The 21127-nt window shown below is 40.2% G+C and overlaps 1 protein-coding gene across 8 annotated transcripts in view; it reads right to left on the bottom strand.

Annotated features, from left to right (window-relative positions):
* Positions 1 to 3976: 3976 nt before the first annotated feature.
* Positions 3977 to 21127, bottom strand: part of Frmpd4 (FERM and PDZ domain containing 4) — a 965131-nt gene continuing 947980 nt past the window's right edge. For 7 of the 8 annotated variants that reach the window (XM_040744035.1, XM_040744036.1, XM_040744040.1 and 4 more), the window contains 3 exons: positions 11191 to 12249; positions 9512 to 10801; positions 3977 to 7971 (listed from right to left, as the gene is read on the bottom strand). In XM_040744035.1, coding sequence (XP_040599969.1) covers positions 6650 to 7971; positions 9512 to 10801; positions 11191 to 12249 — 3671 coding nt within the window. In that variant the 3' untranslated portion in view covers positions 3977 to 6649. Of the gene's footprint in view, positions 7977 to 9511; positions 10802 to 11190; positions 12250 to 21127 lie in introns of all 8 variants that reach the window. The other variant, XM_040744041.1, reaches the window with a different exon arrangement.

Raw genomic sequence — 21127 nt, 5'->3', positions numbered from 1 at the left:
AAGACTTGTTTTAGTTCTTTAGTTTCTCATGTGTTTTGCTTATTTCTCAAGTTCTTGAGACTTTTTAAAATTGGTGTATATTCACTGTCCATAGTGGTTGGGCTTCACAAAAACAAATTCTCTAAACTATATCTGAGTAATTTGACCATTTTTACTACCCTTGATTCTTTATTTTCTGAGGCATGGTCTCACTAACAAGCCCAGGTTGTGCCCATACCTGCAGCAGAGTAACAAAATACTGGAAAGCCAGGTATGGTGGTACTTAGATATTCTCAGAACTCAGGTGGATGAGGCAACAGGGTCGAAAGTTCTAGGCCAGTCTGGGCTCCTTAGTGAGACCCTATCTTGTTGGGGAAGTCCTTCTGTGTATATGTCAATAAAGCACTGTTGGACAATAGGGAAGCAAGATCGGTGGGACTAGGAGTCTAGGCAGATTCTGGGAAATGTAGTGAGGAGAGTCATGGCCATGTGATCTCCTGGGAGCTACGGGCCCTCAGGAGTGTGTCCTCAAAAAGATACGTCCTTATAAAATATATATTAGTAATTATGGGTTATTAATCAAGTCAGAGCTAGCTGATAAGAAACCAAGGAAACAACCAACAGCTTCAAAATTAATATACTCTCTCCTCATATTTTACTTATTACAGGGGAGTAATTGCCAGTCTCATCCTTTTGTGAACTTTGTGACCTTCAATAACTACAGGCCTGGTAGGGTATTCCCACTTCCACATATGTTATGGAAGTAACCAACCATTTTTCTGATTTAATTTAAGGCTCATTCCACAGAATTATGCCTGTTACTATTAATTGGCTCAAAGCCTTATGGTTTAATTCTGCTGAATTGGCATAGTATTAAACCATGCCCCTAATTCTTATCTCTATATTTATAGATCAGTTTTTATGTTATAGATGTTGCCTATTATAGATTAGTTCATCAGAGAAGCTGATTTTGTAGCAAATGGTTATTAATACAAGGATCACAACTGGCCAGCATTCAGAAAATAAAATACTATCAAGTGCTCATTTCTAAATGGGACAGCTATATCACATCCCTACCCCCAAGACTCAAGGGTCATAATGAAAGAGTGGTCAGAAAGATTGCAAGAGTTGGAAGCAGTGGATGTTTGTTGTGCAACTGTTTTGTTGGATGGGAGAAAGCTGCCAAATAGATGAACTTCCAGTGGCTGTGACTACATATACAATATCTACACAAGAACAATGCAGGCAAAAATTTCCCCATGAATTTGGAGCTGGAACACGAACTCCTACCCCTAGCTGAGGAGTTATTGGGAGTTTATAGCTGGTAAGGAAGGAGTGAGTTTTCTTCAGAGACGAACTCCCTGAAAGGCTACCACTCACCAATAGATAATCCTACATTCATTCACATAAAGACAACACTAAATAGACTCTGTGGGATTAAAGCCAGAGCATAAGAAATATGGGAGGGGAAATTGATAGGGAGATAAGAGAAGGGTTGGAGGGGATAAATGAGCTGAATTTTATCAAAACATATTATATGCATATATTTTTCAAACAATAAGAAAATAAGAAAGTACAAACACCATGTAGATCTATGACTATAGTGAATTTTACCCATATGTTGTGAAAATGTCACATATGACACAGAATATTTGGTTCAAGCTGTGAAGTAGAAAATGAGAATAAACAAGAAGAATGAAAACAAAACAAATCTAAGGCTCTAAAGTGAGTCTGTAAGAGAAATTTCAGATGTAATTATAAATATGGTGGAAAAGACCAGAGGAATCTCAGCTGAAAGCATCAGGTTAATTATATAAGCTATGTGGGATAATTATCTATTTTTTTCCAGCAGAGTCAGATTTATTTCCTTCCACTATTTTGTTCAGCAACAACGTTTTGTAGATAGAATGTTTTTCCCATGAATTTCCTATGTAGGGGCTCTGAAATTTTAAAAAAATGGTATTTATTAACCCTCCCCTGAAGGCTTAGAGAACATCCTGTGATAGGAGGTGGGAAGGATGTAAGAGCCTGAGTATGGGGAGGAGTGCTAAAATGCTGCTCTCTAATCATGATGTGGCTACTCCACTCATGAACGTACAGCAGTTGTGTTCACCTGCGTGAGATCAAGTGAACTAAAATTCTTTCAGCATGGGTGACACAGAGGGTCATGAGATGCTGCCTCTAACTGAGGAGCTATTATGAAGATGGGAGGTTGATGTGTTGGAGGGATTTGAGGGGAACTGAAGAGGAGAAATTGGGATAGGTATTTCAGTTATATATGTATGAACTTCTAAAAAATTACTTTAAGATATTGTAAATTGAGATAGGTAGCCAAAGGATAACTGAAAAAACAAAGAATATTTAGTTTAGTGATGATGATCAAGTTGTTATGCATATCAACTCAGTTGGAAAGGTAGAATTTGGGTTCCTTGATATTTTAAAGCTGAGTAGCCATTACTGTCTTTAAGGTAGGATTAAGCACATCAAGTCTAAACTTTTTTCATCCTTTAGCAGACAGAAAATGAATATTGAACTCCATAGAGCCAAACTGAAAGCTAGACTCATAGACATACAGATGAACAGACAGACAGACAGACACACACACACACACACACACACACACACACACACACAAACACACACCAAAATTGATCATGTTCAGAGCAAAGACAAAAATCAGGCTAGAGACAAAGTAATATTCATGTACTTTGGTGACACTCAACAATTATCCCCTCTCCGTGTCTATCACTCATCCCTTCATTTCTCCCTTTCTTTCATTTGCCTTGCTTGTCCTTCCTTTTCCCTTTCCCCCTCACTTCTGGAGGTGGAACACAGGGCTTTGTATATGGCATACATGCAGGTTTCTAAGTGTTTAGATAAGAAATTGGCTGAACATAGCTGATTTGCTCTCCTTTGATTTCCAGTTTCAAAAACAGTTATCAGGAGCCCAATGAGTGATAAAGAAGAAATCGCCCCATTTCCAAATCAAGAAAAATGTAGGCAGAAGAGATTAAAGCAACGTTCTGAGTGACTCATAAATAACATTAAAGTATATGATAATTGTCATTGGAAGTATATGTAAATGGAATATCAGTGAATGGAGAGTGTCTTTAACCAGGAAAAAACAGAGTTCTTAGCAAAATGATTCAAACTCATATTAGTATTACAGCAGGTGGTTTCAAAACTTATTTTCAATCTCTCTTTTCTGAAAATATTTTGCTTATGTGATTGGATTCATTCCTGTTGAACACAAAATTGGTGCCATCCATGTTAATTTTGACATTCAAAGAAACTGTGTCCAATAGTGGCTCTTACTGATGCTGTGATTGCTGTTCATGTGATAACTCTCCCTCTCATGTCAACTATGGTCCTTCTGACAAATCCACTTAGCCTAAGCATGAAGGAATTGAAATTCATGTGCTCACACCAACTCTATGTTCAAAGTTAAACTCAGAGGAATTAAAACTGGTATATAGAAAAATGGATCAAAGAAAGAGACAGCAACTGTGGACAATGTCTTTGGAGGCTGGTTTTGTAGAGGACTTTTGTTTTCATTGCCATTCATTTCTGTAATTTTTGTTTAATGATGTGGAGGAATTGTTCATTTTTATATGTGAAGTGGCATGATTATATTTACAAGTTCTTATTCCCAGAAGATTCTCACTGAGATATTCACGGATTAAACAATGTGATGGCTGGGATTTGTTTCTAAATCACACAGGTTAGGAGGAGGTAAGTAGAAATGTGGAAAGTAAAACTGGTCAGGAGCTAATGTGCAATGAGTCCCCAATTGGTTCCTTGTATAGTTGTGTGAAATCTTTCACACATTTGCACCTTTTATAATGATTGCTAAATAAAAGTGGTGGGAGACACACTTGGGAAAACAGGCTGGACATTGAATGTAAACAAACTCCAGTTGTAGGTAGCTTTGCTCTGCAGTTCCATGTTCATCAAACTCTACCTGTGACAGTAATTTGCATATATGCACCACACTTGCTTGTTTATTTATTCATTTATTTAAAATTATGTACATGTACCACTGTACTATTAGCCATTATAAAACATACAGAAACATAAAAAAACTAGATAAAAATAAACACAAGTATCATTCTAGTATATTCTTCCTATACTCTAATGGACCTGGACTCCAGTTAGGAGCCCCATGCTTAATGAAGGGAAGGGGGCCTTTTGAGATTTTTGAATAGTAAAGACTGTTTAAGGAGAACAGAAACTTACTGTAGTAGCCACAGGAAATATGAGATTGGCTAGAAAGACCCAGAGCTATTTCCCTGAGGCTTCTCAAAGAACCACAATGGACTAGGAAATTGTTCTAGTTAGATTTGCAATTGGAAAAAGGACCATCATTTTCTTGTAATCTTCTTTTCAGTCTATGCACTATACATAATGTGTTCTGCACATCGTCAGGATACAATATGCATAGAAAACACATCCTCCACATAGTATCTTGGGCAATATATTTAACACAACAAATATGATAAGTATAACATCTAACATTGAATACTTATTCTCCATCGGATATTGTGGTGAGAACTTTACAATACACAATTTTACTTAAAACTTGTGAAAACCCTATGGAAATAGATCTCATCACTGAAGTCCATTTCACAATAAGGAAATTGAGACTGCAAAAAAGATAGCTTTCTGGAGATGAAAGGGCTAGGGAACAGCAGGACCAAAATTTAAATAAAGATGTTTCCGACTCCAAGCCCCACATTTCATAACTACTAAACCATAAGGCCTCCAGAGAGAACTAATGATAATGTCCAAACAAAGAGCTGGCAGAGATGATTAAATGAGATAATACATGTGATAATGTTTAGCACATTGTCTGACACAGAGCACAGTCCTATTATTGTTTGTATTATAGTACACAGAATATTTACTACGATTTTCCACAGCAAACACCACTAATTTCTCTCAATAGCAAAACACCAAATATTTAGAATTGTAATGAAATAATGTTTTACTTTTAATCAAACATTATTTATAATAACACATGTCTGAACTCCTTTCATTGGTTACAACCTATAAATCTGTGGTGTAGCTTTTGCTGAGTCTCTGTGGAATGAAAGGCTGACCAGAGAGAAATAGCAGCTGTGGACCTTGCTAGGTCTCCTGCATGGCAGGCTACAAAATGGGAAATATTGGTTCTTGCTATACTATTCTTATTCTAAGAAGCCATTTACATAAATAGAATGTGGAGAGCTTGACTACAGAGTGATCCAGAAACTACATATGTACATAGCAATTTAACTTATGATCAAAGAGTTTGCCTTCTTTTGTTTTGGCTCAAATATATTTTTAGAGAGATGACAGTTAAGAACACATTTTTTGCATTCCCTTAGATTCACTTGAAATTGTCAAATTTGCCGTGTTTCTGTTCAGCTTTAATATTTCTATCAGCCAAATGAAATATTGATTACTTAAGTACTATTTTTAATAATTGGTTTCAATTACCAGAGTAGTCTTCTCTCCTTGATTTTCTGGAACATTCTAGATTTGAAATTTTGTCCCAGTAGTAGGCTGTCCCTCCACGTTTTGTTGCTAGCCATGGCTCCTGTAGGGGACGTGCCACAGGAAACTCTTTTTAGAGCTGAGGGCTAGGAGCTGAAGGCTGAGCTGTGCTTCACAGGTGCTGGTGTGCGGTCTGATTGACAATACTGGCTCTGCACTTTTTGTGATGATGAAGTCTTTCGTTTTGTGTACTCTACAGATATTTTCCTAGGTGTTCTCTAACGTAAGTCATAAGCTTCATGGTTGAATTGGAAGAAAATAATGCCTTTGGTTTATGTATTTTGACATTGAGTCGAAGCAGATCTCTCTTTTTCACTGAACAATTTAATTTTAGCATTACTAATTTCATTTATTTTATGTAATTACATAATCCATACCTTTAGCTATTGCCTAGGATCCTTCCCATCATTTCCTCTGTTCTTCTATTTGGGGGAATTTTTAAATTCTAGAGATACTGTGAAGAGCATTTATGTTGACAGAATGGAATCTTCCCACTCCCAGCCCAATGGAATCTTCCCACTCCCTGCCCATCTGTAGCCCAAATAACATAAACAAAAATTAAACATGTGGGAATTTTTGCAAGAAAGCATCCAGTAACAAAACACTATGAGCAAAAGGCTAATTTAGTATATATATTCTATAATAATTCATAATAGCTTCTTGAATTTTAAATATCCTTTTGCTAGTTCCAATGCTGAAAAAATCATAATTTTAAAACACAATAATTGTTTATATACATTTTGGTTTCTTTTCTATTTTTTCTTTTGACTTTTACTTCTAAATATGAATGATAGGGTCTCTAAGTATCCACTTGGAAGGAGAGGGGATAGAATTCATTGTTTTCCTCTAACATGGTAGAATTTAAAATTTCACATCATATGCCTGGTGTTTTGACTATGTTAAAAATAGCCAAATGCATTTTCTCATATAATCCTTTTACATGTAATATATGTATAATATAAACAGAATACATCTGATTAGGACATTTCAACATTTCATCAATGTAACTTCTATCTCCTATTTTATATAAAATAACAAAATATACAGAGAGAAGAAAAGAGACATCTTTTCATTGTACACAGAAAGTAAAGAAAAGTTCATGTATGGCTTTGCAAAGGTAGATTATGATGTGACTTTATTTATTTAAAAGCATCTTGAGAGAACGTGTTAGTGTGCTTACAAGAGCAGCCATGGTGGTTGAATGTCGCATCGATAGTCCAATATTAGGATCCCCAGTGGTCTTGCCAGTGGCTGCTTCAGCAGCTTTCAGGAGACAAATATAGTTTATGACCACTTCATCAATCTTCGCTACAATTTCCTGCCGCTGTGTTTCAGAGTTCACGACTTTCACCAACCGCATGCAAGCTTCTGTTAGGCAACAGAGCACTTGAAAACTGGAACTCATAGCTAGGAGCATCTCTTCTGGGCTTTTCTCAGCCATTGCCATTTTCCTACAGGCACTTCCCAACTGTCTGGACTCAATGGATAAAAGTTGCTTGTACTGAGAAAGTGTAAGGTCATATGCTTCAGGCCGCGACTCCTCCCTCTTCGCCTTGGTTGCCCTGACAAGGCAGAGCAGCTCATTGGCATCATTCTGGGCTTCAAGGAACCCATCAGGCATTTCATATGTGCTTGCCTTTAGGGCATTTATTCTTGCAATCCGGGCATCAAAAGCCAAACTGCTGAAGTCCACATCATCTGGGCCACTGGGGTCTTCTGTCCAGACCTTCAGCACTGGCCCTCTGGAGAGTTCTCCTTGATTCTGGGATCCAACAACCAGTGATGACTTGCTAGGTTCCTGAATGGCTTGGGTTATCTGTGGTTGATAGAGGCAAGAGACCTGAAGGGTGGCCTCTCCCTCCTCTTCATCCTCATCACCATCATCATCCTGCCCTTGGTTCAGAAAACAGTAGCTGAAGGGTCCTCGGCATCTCCAGTTGCTGCCCTCCAACTTCCTCAAGGGTAGGGTCCTGTACAGCTTTGAGTCTTTATAAGACACTGGGGACCTTTTGTGAAACTTTCCCTCAGAGATAAAGTGCATTGAGCTTTGGGAAAAACTTTTGGTGAGCTTCTTCCCCAGGGGGAGTTCTGCTCGTCTTTCCGAACTGGCCTCCTGTGCTTCTGTGATACCTGGATACTTCAAGCTGACTGCACCCTTGGTTCTCTCTTGGAAGGCCTCCAAACCTACGGGTCCTGAGAGGACACTGCTGCTTTGTCTGAGAGCCCTCTGGCTGGGGGGTGTCTTGAGGCTCCCCCCTCTCAGATCTGCTGGCCACCAGCTCACAGCCTCTCCGAATGCCTGGTTTTCTTGGGAGAAATCATTAGGGTCTTGATTTGGGCTTGGCACCTTTGATTCCAAGTGAATATTTGATGGTAGCAGGATGGGATCAGCTTCAGGATGTTGAGACCAAGCTGAAGGCATGCCTCCTTGTCTCTCCTTCCCAGGCTCTGTCAAAGCTACACTAGGGGTAGTAGAAAAACAGAGAGAGTTGTTAAGCATCATTTGGGTGAACATTTTCACTACTGCTCTAGATGATACCTGCCATTTCTTATTTTAAAAGAGCTACCATGTGTTGGGGCTACCCTGCTTCTCAAAGATTCCTCCATTATAAGTAATAAAAGTTTCCTATGTGAATGGATGGCAAGAATTCCTGGAGTCTATTACTTCTGGAACTACTGATCCAGTTGAATTCGTCTAGAAATCTGAAGCATTTATATGGAGACGATTGCGTGAATTTTCTTGTTCCTGATATTTACCTATGAAGGGTTAGACATATACTTCATAACTAAGCATACCACTGCATGTATTATTCCAAAAGCATTGAGATATTTATGTTCCAACTTAAGGGAGTTAGGTTAATCATGGCATGGTTTAGCATTTTTAAGTGTCTCAATTGAATTCTTGCTAATTAATTCAGCTACCTGTTTTAAAAGAACAACATGAACTATAAAGTTTTTTTAGTATAGGGCTTGAAGTGAAGACACTAGGCAAGCTTCTCAACTTTCATAGAAAAGAACTGTATGCGGAGAAGAGCAGGAGGTAATGGAGGCAGAAGCTCTTTTTAAACCATGGAGGGTGAGATGGTATTTTTTGTAATTTATTTGCAGGTGAACATGCAGGTAGACAATGAGTTGGGTAACATTCACAGATGACTTTCCGAAGGTGGGCAAAGTTAATGGTGAGTTTGCTTGACAACTACAAAATCTTTTGAGGACTCATAAAGATATTTTTTAAAAGGTAGGACTAGAAATTAACCTGTATTAGATTCCAGTAAGCTTTCCTGGCCACTATGGAAAAATACTATTGTCATAATAGGAAACATTAAGAGCATGTGTTTGGGTCACCTGATGACCAACCCAGCAGGTCAGGAAGAGGGTGAACCTGCTGCTTGGTGGGAAGGGTTGACACACAAGGTGCCTGTGTTATTATTTGTACTTGATATAGATTTGATTTCAGGGACTCATAATAACTTTTTGAACTCTTCCCAACAACACTGATGTCCATAGGAGATATAAGACTATTAATTTAGGGAAGCTGTCTCCTAAATGTGAAGGAAGAATCTATGACTCTGCTGAGACACATAGAATCTTGACAAACCTCCGGTTTCCCCCATTGTCTCTACATCCTTCCTTAAACAACACAACAGCAAGACTTGAAAGGGATGATCTCAGCGAGAAGGAAAGAAACGTGCTATGTGACCTTAAGCAATACTATCTTGTAGATGGGAGTCATATGTGAACCTCTGCACTCAGAATTTAGAACAAAATTTATGACTCCATCAAATCCTAAAGTAAGAACAAAGACAGATTATAATGAGAAACCCTATTTCCCACATTGTTCCAGACCCAGAAACCACTATTTATTGGTCAATGATTGCTTCTTAACAGCCCTGTGGCCTTTTTTCTACCCTTTGCTCTATATTTTTAGGTTTGTAGTAAATAAGGTCCCCGTGCTCCTGGCACATAAAATAAAACACTAAATCCATCATTGCTGTACCTGTGGTTTCCTTAATCTTGGGCAGTCGATGGCATCCATCTCTCAAAGTGCCAAACAGGGGGTCGGCATTAATGGCTGTGTGCAGAGCAGGCACCGTCATGCGCGGACACATTCCTTCTGTCTGTGGGTGCAATTCCTTGAAGGTGGTTCCATGGTTGGGATGACCACTGACTCTGTCCTCTGGTGAAATATAACCCCCTCCTTTCCCAGAAGCATCTGGAATCAGGTGCTTCCCCATGGAGGGGCAGAGGGGTGACTCCACAGGAGTGGCACAGGTGCTGCTACTGCTGCCTGGGCCACAGCCTGTGTCTACTGAAGAGCCTTGTGAGCTCTGTAGAGAAAAATGGCCCTCACTCTGCAGAGATGACATCCGCTTGGCCAAATGGTAGTCACAAAGGCGGGCCACACTGTCTTCAGCCTCAGGACGCTTAGTGGCATGGTCACAAGTAGGAGAGTCAGCATCTTCAGGATTTTCTAAGTCTTTGGCTGAGGCTACACAGGCCATGTCTGGTAGGAAGCGGTCCCCTTGGTCAAGTCCTGAACCATTATCAGCCTCTCCTTCCACAGCGCCATCCTCCTTCCCTTCAGCCTCTCTGGTCCCCAGACCTGGACCTCTGGGAAAGGCTCTCATGACTGGTGCTTCCACACCACTCTTCTCTCCCACCCCACCATCAGAGGCCACATACCATCTTTGGCTGTCCTTGCGAAAGGCAGTTCTCTCCAGGTTAAATGTGCTGAGGTGTGGACTGTCTCTTGAAGACACAGTGCCAACTTTGCCTTTGGTGTCCTCCTCCATCTCTGCCATTTTGGTTCCTTGCTGTTTTTTTCCCGGTGCCATCCCAATTAGGGGGGCTTTCCCCTCTCCCTCAGCAAGTTTGCTTTTCCTTTTGCTGGTACAGGAATATGCCACCGATCCCATATGCAGTTTGCTAAAATAGTCAGTGACTGACTTTGTCTCCATGGTTTCTGGCTCCATTTCCATGTGGTCTGAGTGAAGGATCTGCTTGGAAGGCACAACTTTGGGTGGGAGGTCAGTCGCTGGGCGAGCAGCCAGACCATGGGAGGACTTTGGAGGCAAGACCCCTGAAGGGGCTTTGGAGGTGGGGAACTCTGTCTGCTCTTCTGTCAGAGGGTGATAGCCTTCGTGAGTGGCCAAGAACATGCGGGAGAGGCTTTCAGACTGCTTCTGTGCTGCGGCTAGCTCAGAACCCTCTGTCATTTCAGAAGAGTTAGTCTCATTGCCTGAGTCTGATGAAGACTCAGGACTATAAGCCCGCAAGATGGCTACACCTGTATGCCATAAAAAACAAGAAGTGGTTAATGGCTGGAGCAGAGGCACATAGAGACATTCAAGAAATTACTATTACAAAATGAAAACAAACAACAACAATGACAAAAATAACAAAATAAAAATAAACAAGATTTTCCCTTTTCAGTAAGGACTCTGATTTTATTACACAGTTATTCCAGAGAGGGGGAGGAGTGCCATAATTTATTTTTAAACTAGTGACAAAGAAAATCACCTACCACAAACCGCCATGATGATAGATCAACATATTTATGAAATGGGACATATATGAAACAGAAAACACCACATAACAGGACTACAAGGAGAAATGGTTCAAAAGGATGAGATGACAATGGTTATCAGTGAATAAATGTAACAATGGTGAAAGAACCTGAATTTTCACTCTTCTGTTGTTCTTCTGAAAGAGCTTCTAGGGCTTCCAGTGTGGAAACCACAGAAGGGTCCAGTTCCTTCTCACACTTGCCCTCTGCGCTGGTGGGCACAGCATCAATGAGGGACACAGGGATCTCCTCATTCTGCACGCTGCTGCCTTGCTCCTTGCCCTCATGGAAGGATGTTGCCTGGCTCTGAGTGTCCTCCTCATCAGAACTGTCTCTAAAGCCAGGTGGTGGAGCAGCGATGGCCATGTTCAGAGAACGCAAGAGGAAGTCATCCTCATTGTCATCGCCTTCTGGAGGAGGCAGGGTTGTGAGGTCAATGATGTCATCGCTTGATTCTGACAAGTCAAGGATGGCTGGTTGATTCATCTCACCCACCACGAGGTCCTCCTCACAGCTCACCTCATCTTCATCTTCTGCATCATCAGTATTTTCTGCATAACAGATGTCATGTAAGAGGGGCTCCTCTATCCCCTCAGGGGCCTCAAAGTTCTTCACATCACCTATGTTTGCATATACAGAATTTGCCACAAACTGGATGCTGTCTGTGTCCGGAGTGAGGTCCAGGTTTTTCATGTCATTGGCACTGCTGATGTACAGATTCCTCTGCTTCTCCAGCATTTCTGGATTCTCATCTAAAAGTCTTTCATAGCCTAGAGTTGGTGGACTCATGCCATCATCCAAGGCAAGATCTCCAAAAATAAAGGACACTTTAGCTCCTCTTGGGGATTCTTGTGCTTTCTTCAGAGTGTCTGGTCCTGAGAGAGTCATCAGGGACCGCTGAGTTAGGCTTCTGTAGTCAGTCTCACAGGTGGCATCACCTGGCTGAGTCAGCGGTTGGCTAAGTTCATCTGAAGTGTATGTGTTGTCAATATATAAATGCCGGTGCTCTTTGGGACATAAGGTGCTGTCTGTCATCTCAACTGTCTTCTGCTTAGAATCTATATATGTGATCTGGGATTCTTGTTCCCCTTCGCCGATGAAGGTGGTCATCTGGGGCATACAGTTCCAATCAGGGCCAAGGATATTATGCTTGCCTTTATTTTCTGTTCCTAAGGAGAAAGAATCAGGTAGATAGGTTACTATGTTGTCTGGTTTCAGGAATGGTAGAGGTTCTCTCTCTCTCTCTCTCTCTCTCTCTCTCTCTCTCTCTCTCTCTCTCTCTCTGTCTGTCTGTCTGTCTCAAATGCCTGATATCAATCTCTATCATTCTTCATCATATATTTTTCAGTCAGGGTCTCCCACTGAACCCACAGCTTCTTGACTCAGTTAGGCTGGCTCACCAGTGAGCCCCTGGGATCCATTTGTCTCTGCCTTCTATTGGTGAGTTACAGTTGCACACTACCAGACATGGATTTCTCACGTGATTGCTAAGGATCCATACTCAGGCTTTCATGTTTGCACTCAGTAATCTCCTGAGTCCTGTCTGTGTTCCTTAATTTAATGGCTTGTACTATCACTGTGCCAGTATAGTCACCCAACATTTCAAATAGGGCACTAGCTGATGTAGGCTCCAGGTGCTATATTCCTTGGTTAGGAGACTTGCCAGATTGATACTATGTAAAATAGAGTTTCTGTTTGATAACATGTTGTTGCATCTTGGATGAGAGGATGATATCTTAACTCCCTGTAACAATTGTTTCTATTATTAGGCCTCAGTGATATCCATGAACAGAAATATGTTACATGACTGTACAATCTTTTCAGGCAATATTCTAGCGGGGAGTCTTTTCCCATAAAATACTCCATTTATTTTGTGAAGTGAGATCTAACATTCTATACTTTGTGAAAGATGACAACTGATTTCCTCTTCCTTGAGTTATGAGAAAGTATCTTCACACTTCTTTCATATTTATCAGGAAATTAAATGCAGTACCTCTATTTTCAGCCTAGTTGTACCTTAGTGTGTATAACATATTTATGTACAATGCCAGTATTCTTATCTATTTGTATGTGTATACGTACATATAATGCACAAGACAGATACCTCACAGGACCTCCTTTCAGCTATTTCCGGGCATAGTTAATATTTGGGCTCATTTCAGCATTTGCTTGAATCATGAGAACTTGTGAAGATTTGTTTGATGTTTTTCACCAAATAAAATGGCAAAACACAAATTTAAATATTATTATTTCATTTGCTCTCCAAAGGTGCTTTAATGTAGAAATTATATGTGGAGATTTACTCTGATACTTAATAAGAGCAAGAAGCAGGTCATTCTGGGATATTGCTGTCCTGATTCCAGAAGCAACATTCTGAAGAAAATTCCGGCCCCCACTAGTTTTATGTCTGTTCTGTCGCACTGCTCCCTGTCCCATATCTGGGGCAGACTGACATCAGGTACACATGACACTTAGAAAAGAAAGTCAGTGTTTCTAGAGTAGTTTTTGTTCTTCCCAAATTATATAATACTGAGAAAGATTTAGTATCATTTTGCCAAATATTTGTGTTTTTTAAAAGCTACAAATAAAAGATACTCTTTTTAGGGCACTGAGTTATATACTGGCCATATTCACATCTTACTTTGTAGTTAGTATACCTTGTGTGACTTAAACACTGTTTCATTGGCAACAAAAATTATATTATGTAGATTATGATAGTCTCTATCAGTGTGTGTGTCTCTGTGTGTATGTGTGTGTGTGTGTGTGTGTGTGCGCACACATGTGAAGGATGAATTGTTGCTAAGATACAGAGTAATTAGCAGAGCTGCATTGTAACATGGTCCTAGATTTAGACTAGAATTTGGCAAAGAATTTCTAGAAAGAGTGTCAAATAGTAAATATTTGATGTTTCTTAGACCAATTTTAACATGAAAGTAGCCAGGGATGATAGATACATAAACACATGGGAGTATGGGTTGAATGGCAGTCTCCAAAAACATGTCCACTTTAAGAATGTTTCTTTATTGAATGCGAGACCATATTTGAAAACTTTGTTTTGCATATTTAATTAAGGATCTTGATGTGAGATCATCCTGAATAATCTGCACAGTTCCTTAATGCAATGGCACGTGGCTTTAAGGCAGAAGAGGAAGAAAAGAAACTGAGCCACACAGGGAAGAACTGAGGGCCATGGAAAGACACAGGCAAAGGCTAGAGTGGTGTGACCACAAGGAGTGCCTATAATCATCAGTGACAGGATGATACAGGATGCATCTTCCTTTAGATCTGATGGAGGAAGTCAAGATAGGTCTATAATTTGATTTTAGCCTACAGCTTGATTTTAGACATCTGATCTTCAAATAGTGAGAGAGTTTATTTCTTTTTTCTTTCTACAAGCCACCACATTTACATTTTTTGTTGTCAGAACCTCAGGAAAGTGCTATAATATGTATGGTTTAATTTCAATAAAACGTTATTCATAAGAACAGGAGTTGACTATTGGTAATGGTTTTATAACACTTGGGTTGGGACAACAAGAAAATTAAATAGGTCAGGAAGCTAAGTTCAAATTATTTAAAGTCTCTCAAAGCTTAAATATATATATATATATATATATATATATATATATGTGTGTGTGTGTATATATGTGTGTGTGTGTGCATATAAGCATGTATATATGTATGTGTGTGTGTGGTCAGTGATTTTAGAACCTTCATCTATTAGCTGATGGAAGCAGAAGCAGAGATTCACAGCTAAGCACTGAGCCGTACTCCTGGAATCCAGTTGTAGAGAGGGATGAGGGATGAGCAAAGGGTTCAAGACCATGCTGGAGAAACCCACAAAAACAGTTGACCTGAACAAGTGGGAGCACATGTACCCCAGTAGTAAAGCTGGGGAACCAGCATTAGACCAAACCATGCCTTCTGAATGTGGGTGTCAGTTAGGAGGCCTGGGCAGTCTTTGGGACATCTGCCAGCAGAACCAGTATTTATTGCTAGTGCACAAATGGACTTTGGGAGCCCATTCCCCATGGAGGGCTAGTCTTTCAGCCTCGGCCCTTCCCCAAATGATGTGACAGACTTTTATGATCCCCGTGGAAGTCCTCACCCTCCCTGGGGAGTAGACAGGGCTTGGGATGGGAGGCTTAGTGGGGGGCATGGAAGGATGGGAGGGAGAAGGAACTGGGATTGATAAGTAAAACAAGATTGTTTCTAAATTAAATGAAAATAAAATAAAATAATCCCCAAAGCAGTAAAAAATATTTAAAGGTAAAGTCTCAAGATAGAATAAAAATGTTAGCTTATAGGTTCTTACTAGTAGGTATTGACTAAATTCTACCTCATTTTGAGAGAATTTGGGCTTCCTTCCTATGGTGTATACTGTTTGCCTTCTTGTATTATTCAGGAGACATGGATTGTGGCTTAGTCTTCACTGGACTAAGCATGAAGTATAATGGTTTATCTTCATTGTCAACTTTACTGCTTTTCTAGCCACTAGGAGACACACCTATAGAAGGCATTTCCATAAAGGTGTTTTCAGAGCAGGGAATATACAACCTGAATGTGGATGACACTGTCTATGGACTTGGGTACCCAGCTTAATAATAATGAGAAAGTGCTGAATACTAACCTAGTATTCATCACTCTGCCTCCCGACTGCAGATTTGATGTTTTCACCTGCCTTAGTGTCCTGCCACCCTGCCTTCCCTACCATGTTGGACAATAGCCTCAAACTGCTAATCAAAGTAAGCTTTTCCTTCAGTTGCTTTTTGTCAGGTATTTGTTCACAACAATGAGCAAAGTAATTGATGTCAGAACTTTATTCCTTATTTATCTTACAACTCAGAAAACCTTCTGGGAGTTTCCAAAGAGGTGGGGGAAGGTGGTACTAGCCATTACAGGATGCTAAGTGTCCTAGTTCACCCTGACAAGAGGTAACTTAGGGGAGCAAAGGTTTATTTTATTTCTATGTTACAGTCTATCACAGACAGGGGGAAATCAAGGTGACAGCAACTTAAAGCACCTAGTAACATCACATTAACAGTCAAGATCAAAGAGTAACAGATGCACTACTAGTGCTTAGCATACTTCTTTCACTCTTTTGTTTTGTTTTATTTAGAGACATGGTTTCATTTTGCAGCCCTAGCCATCCTAGAACTCACATGTGTGCCACCCATAGTGTACTAGATTTTCCCATGTCAGTTAACATGATCAAGAAAATCCCTCTCAGACATGCCCACAGGACAGCTTGATCTAGACAGCTCCTCTTCATATCTCATTGTGGTGGTTTGAATAGGAATGGCCCCCATAGGCTCATATATTTTAATGTTTGGTCACTGAGGAGTTTCACTAATTGACAGCCATTAGGACGTGTGGTCTTGGAGTATGTATGGCTTGTTGGAGGATGGGTGTCTCTGGGAGTTGGGTTTTAGGTGTCAGATGCTCCAGCCAGGCCCATTTTTGCCTTCTTTTTGCTGCCTGTATATCCAGATGTAGAACACTCAAGCCATTTCTCCAGCACTATGTCTGCTTGCATGCTGCCATGCTTCCTACCATGACAATAATGGACTAAACCTCTGAACTTTAAGCCAGCCCCAATTAAATATTTTCCTTTATGAGAGTTGCCATGGTCATGGTGTCTCTTCACAGTAGTAGAACAGTGACTAAGGCATTCTTCTAACAGGCAATTCTAGATTATATCAAGTTGACAATTTATTTTAAGTCCAAGGCCTTAACCACTAGGCAATCTTAGTGCAGGCTCAAATTGACAGCTAAAACTATCACACTAAGTCCCAGACTATCATTCACCTTAGGCCTACTGTTCTTAGGCCATCATTTTGATCTTTCAGTGGCTTGTCCATACCACTATCTGTTAGCATGAGGAATGTATATAGAGCATATATTTGTACCTTCACTCTTGCTATAGAGTTGAACAAAACCACTGAGAGGATAAAGTTCTATTCGTTTCCTCAGTAATAATGCCGTAAAGAACTAAGTCATTTTGCTTCCCACTTTTAACTGAACATCATGTGTCACTAAAAACTGAACAGCACTAAGACTACTGTAACCATTTTTTGAGTGGTCCATTTCCTTTTGTCTTGCACCTGTACAATTTCAACAGCTCATGGGAAAAAGGGTTTTATTTTCTGGGTAAACTTTATGATTTGAAAATAAAAGGCCAGACACTAGTTTTCCAATGTGAAAGGATTGCATTAAATTGCCCAACTGTTCTTTGGAATCTCAAAGGTCATTGTTGAACAGCTGTAAATCTCCCTCAATGAAAAACATGGTTGTAAAAATGTTCACAAGGCTCTCTGGATGTACTTACCACTTCCTTTTCATTCTGTTCTTTCTCTAATTATTGCTTTTTTGTTATGCAGCCCTGGGGATGTAACCCAGAGCCTTGTGCATTGTAGGTAATTGCTTTACCACTAAGCTACCTCCTTGGCCCTTTCTCATCAATTTTAGCCATTTACATCTCTTAGGGCCTTTCACTGCCTGTTTGTATATTCCCCTCCCCTCTGCATTTCTTTGACTTTCATTATTTTTTATTATTTCCCCCGAGAAAACTATTATTAGAATTACTGAAACTCATTTTAAGCATTATACCTTGATTGTTTTCAAACTCTTACTTTCCAAGCTAAATTTTAAGTAGAATTATACGAATGAGGAAACTCAAACTTGGAGAAATTTGAAAATCCATACCACTTAAGGTGACCTGGGAAGTCAATGCTGCCTTCTGAGAATCTTTCTTTCTTCGTTTTCTTTCTTTTGATATAGCTGCCCATTATCTGTGGCTAAAGCCACTCTGTGTTTTCCAACTATCATATTAAACATCTCATAAGTCTATATGTACAGATATGGGTCTACATACTACAATGAAGATTTATGTTTTGGGCTCAGTTTGGAAATAAACAGATGTTTCCTTTTTATCTTTTAGAAATAGTGATGAATTCTTTGTAAATTTTGGAGACCAGCCGTCTGTCAGATGTGGGGTTTGTGAATATCTTTTCCCATTCTGTGGACTGTCATTTTGTCTTGTTGACTGTGTCCTTTGCCCTGCAGAAGCTCCTCGGTTTCAGGAGGTCCCATTTATTAATTTTCAGTCTCAGTGTCTGTGCTACTGGTGTTATGTTCAGGAAGCAGTCTCCTGTACCAATTCCTTCAAGGGTACTTCCCACTTTCTCCTCTAAGAGATTCAGTGTGGCTGGATTGATGTTAAGGTCTTTGATCCATTTGAACTTAAGTTTTGTGCATGGATCTATCTGTTGTCTTTTACATGCCAGCATCCAGTGACTCCAGCACCATTTGTTGAAGATGCTTTCTTTTTTCCATTGTATAGTTTTAGCTTCTTTGTCAAAGATCAGGTGTTCAAAGGTGTGTGGGTTGATATCGGGGTCTTCGTTTCGATTTTATTGGTGTACCTGTCTGCTTTTGTACCAATACAGAGCTGTTTTCAGGTCTATGGCTCTATAATAGAGCTTGAAGTCAGGGATGGTGATACCTCCAGAAGTTCCTTTATTCTACAGGGTTGCTTTGGCTATCCTGGTTGTTTTGTTTTTCCATATAGAGTTGAGGATTGTCCTTTTGAGGTCGGTGAGAAACTGTGCTGGTATTTTGATAGGGATTGCAATGAATCTGTAGATTGCTTTTGGTAAGAATGCCATTTTCCTACGTTGATCCTACCTATCAAAGAGCATGGGAGATCTTTCCATGACCAAGGGAATCAAGATCGGGCTAGTGAAACCCACAGAGGCAGCTGACCTAAACAAGGGGGATCACATGGACCCCAGACTGATGACTGAGGGGCCAGTATGGGACTGATCCAGACACCCACCCACTGAATCTGGGTGATAAAGAGAAGGCCTTGGCAATCTGTGGGTCCTTGGAGAGTGGAGCAGGATTTATTCCTGGCATACAGAGGACTCTGGGAACCCATACCATGTGGAGGGATGCTCTCTTAGCCTGGACACATGGGGAAGAACCTGGGCCCTTCCCGGGATGATGTGATAGACTCTGAAAATCCCTCCCACATGGAGGCCCTTGCCCTCCCTGTGGAGCAGAGGGGTGATGGAGTGGGTGTGAGGGGTTGGGAGGATTGGGGATGGGGAAGGATGGGAGGGAGAGGGAACTGAAAGTGACATGTGTAAAAAGTTAAATAAAAAATAAGAAAGAAATAGTGATGATTTTGTTCTCAAGAATTCTTTACACATACATACATATATTACATATGTGTGTGCATGTGTGTGTGTGTGTGTGTGTGTGTGTGTGTTTGTGTGTGTACACGCGCCATGGAAAGCATGTAGAGGTCTGAGGACAGCTTATAAACATTACTTCTTTCCCTCTACCATGTGGGGTATGGAGATCAAACTCATAATTTTAAGCTTAGTAACATGTACCCCTTCTGAGCTATCTCACAGAAGCCCTAGAATAAAATTCTTCTTCTTCTTCTTCTTCTTCTTCTTCTTCTTCTTCTTCTTCTTCTTCTTCTTCTTCTTCTTCTTCTTCTTCTTCTTCTTCTTCTTCTTCTCCTCCTCCTTCTCCTTCTTCTTTTCCTCCTCCTCCTCTTCTTCCTCCTTTCCTCCTCCTCCTCCACTTTGTACTCCTCCTTCTTATTACTTGTATTGTTATTTTGATCAGAGTCTTGTTATGTATCTTTGCTGGCCTGGAGTTTTCTATGCAGCTCAGCCTGGCCTCAGATTTGTGGTAAATCCTGATTCTTGGATTACAGGTGTGTCACTATGTTTAGCTGGCAGTTCTAGTGTTTTTAAAGGGTCCTATTTGTGGGACCCTTGTCCCTACTTTTGTCATTGTTCAGTAGTTCTGACTTGCATGGTGGCATCTATTAGCCACCACTATAGATAGAAGACAATGAAGACTGAAAAAAAGTCGTGAAACGAATTATAACTACTTGCACTCACTGGAAAAGTAGATTTAACACCCATGGTCCTCCTTGCGTTCACTCTGGGAGAATTTGTCCTATCAAGTGACTGGAGTGAACTCTGTGATACTTTTGGTTATCAATGTCCACATTATGGCTCTTAGATGGTTCTAGGGTAGAAGAAATTCCTTTACAGAACTTCTAAGTATAGACCTTCCAAACTATGTGTGGTGGCTGAAACTGAGAATCCCAGCACTCTGGAGGCAGAGTCAGAAATGCCATAATTTGAGGTTAGCCTGGGCTACATAGTGAGTTCAAGGCAAGGCTGGGCTTTACATTCTGTCTCACTAAATAAATGCATAAATACACAACTAAATTAGTGTAAATTAATAAAATCATAAGACATCAAAGCTCTAGTTTAGGATTTTAAAGAAACAGAAATTCTTCAGTAGGGGACTTAGTTCTCAGAATCCTGGCCAATTAAGAGTGGGGCAGTAAAAATGTAGTCATAGAAACATGAAAGTAGCTTAGTGGTAGAGTATATAAGACTAGGTGAGGACCTGGGTTCTGTCCCACAAGCATCAAGGGAAGAAAGAAAGATTAGGAAAAGGATGGTCAAGAGTTCACAGCAATAAAACCACTGCCTTTGAAGTAAGCACCTATTATTTCCAATTTACATTCCAGGTGCAATGGGTAAATCAGCAGGTATATTTTAAATAGTTAATCAATGTCATCAGTACTTCCAGAATTTGTGTCATATTTGTACATGACACTTTTTATAGGTATAACCCAGCTCTTTTCTTTTCTTCATATCAAAGGAGATTGAAACAAGGGTCTCACATATGCTCAGCAATCACTCTTCACAATTTCAGTGTGTGTGCAATGTATGTATATGTGCATATATGTGTCTGTATATGCAGGCATGCACATGCTATGGTATGCTTGTGGAGGTCAGAGAACAACCATAGGTATTGGTTCTTATCTTTTGCTGTGTTTAAGGCAGGTCTCTTCTTTGTTCCTGAGCTTTGTACTCCAGGCTAACTGGTCCACAAGCTCTCAAGGATTCTTTTGTCCCTGTCTTTTTATTTTGTTGTAGGTGCCCTGGGGATACAGACACATTGTGTGTTTAGCTTTACGTGAGTTCTGACCATTGGAACTCAGGACATC

Source organism: Mesocricetus auratus, unplaced genomic scaffold (genome assembly GCF_017639785.1).
Source record: "Mesocricetus auratus isolate SY011 unplaced genomic scaffold, BCM_Maur_2.0 Super-Scaffold_100003, whole genome shotgun sequence".
Classification (NCBI taxonomy): Eukaryota; Metazoa; Chordata; class Mammalia; order Rodentia; family Cricetidae; genus Mesocricetus; species Mesocricetus auratus.
The sequence above is the reverse complement of the archived record's forward strand: the minus strand, read 5'-3'. Positions and strand labels throughout refer to the sequence as shown.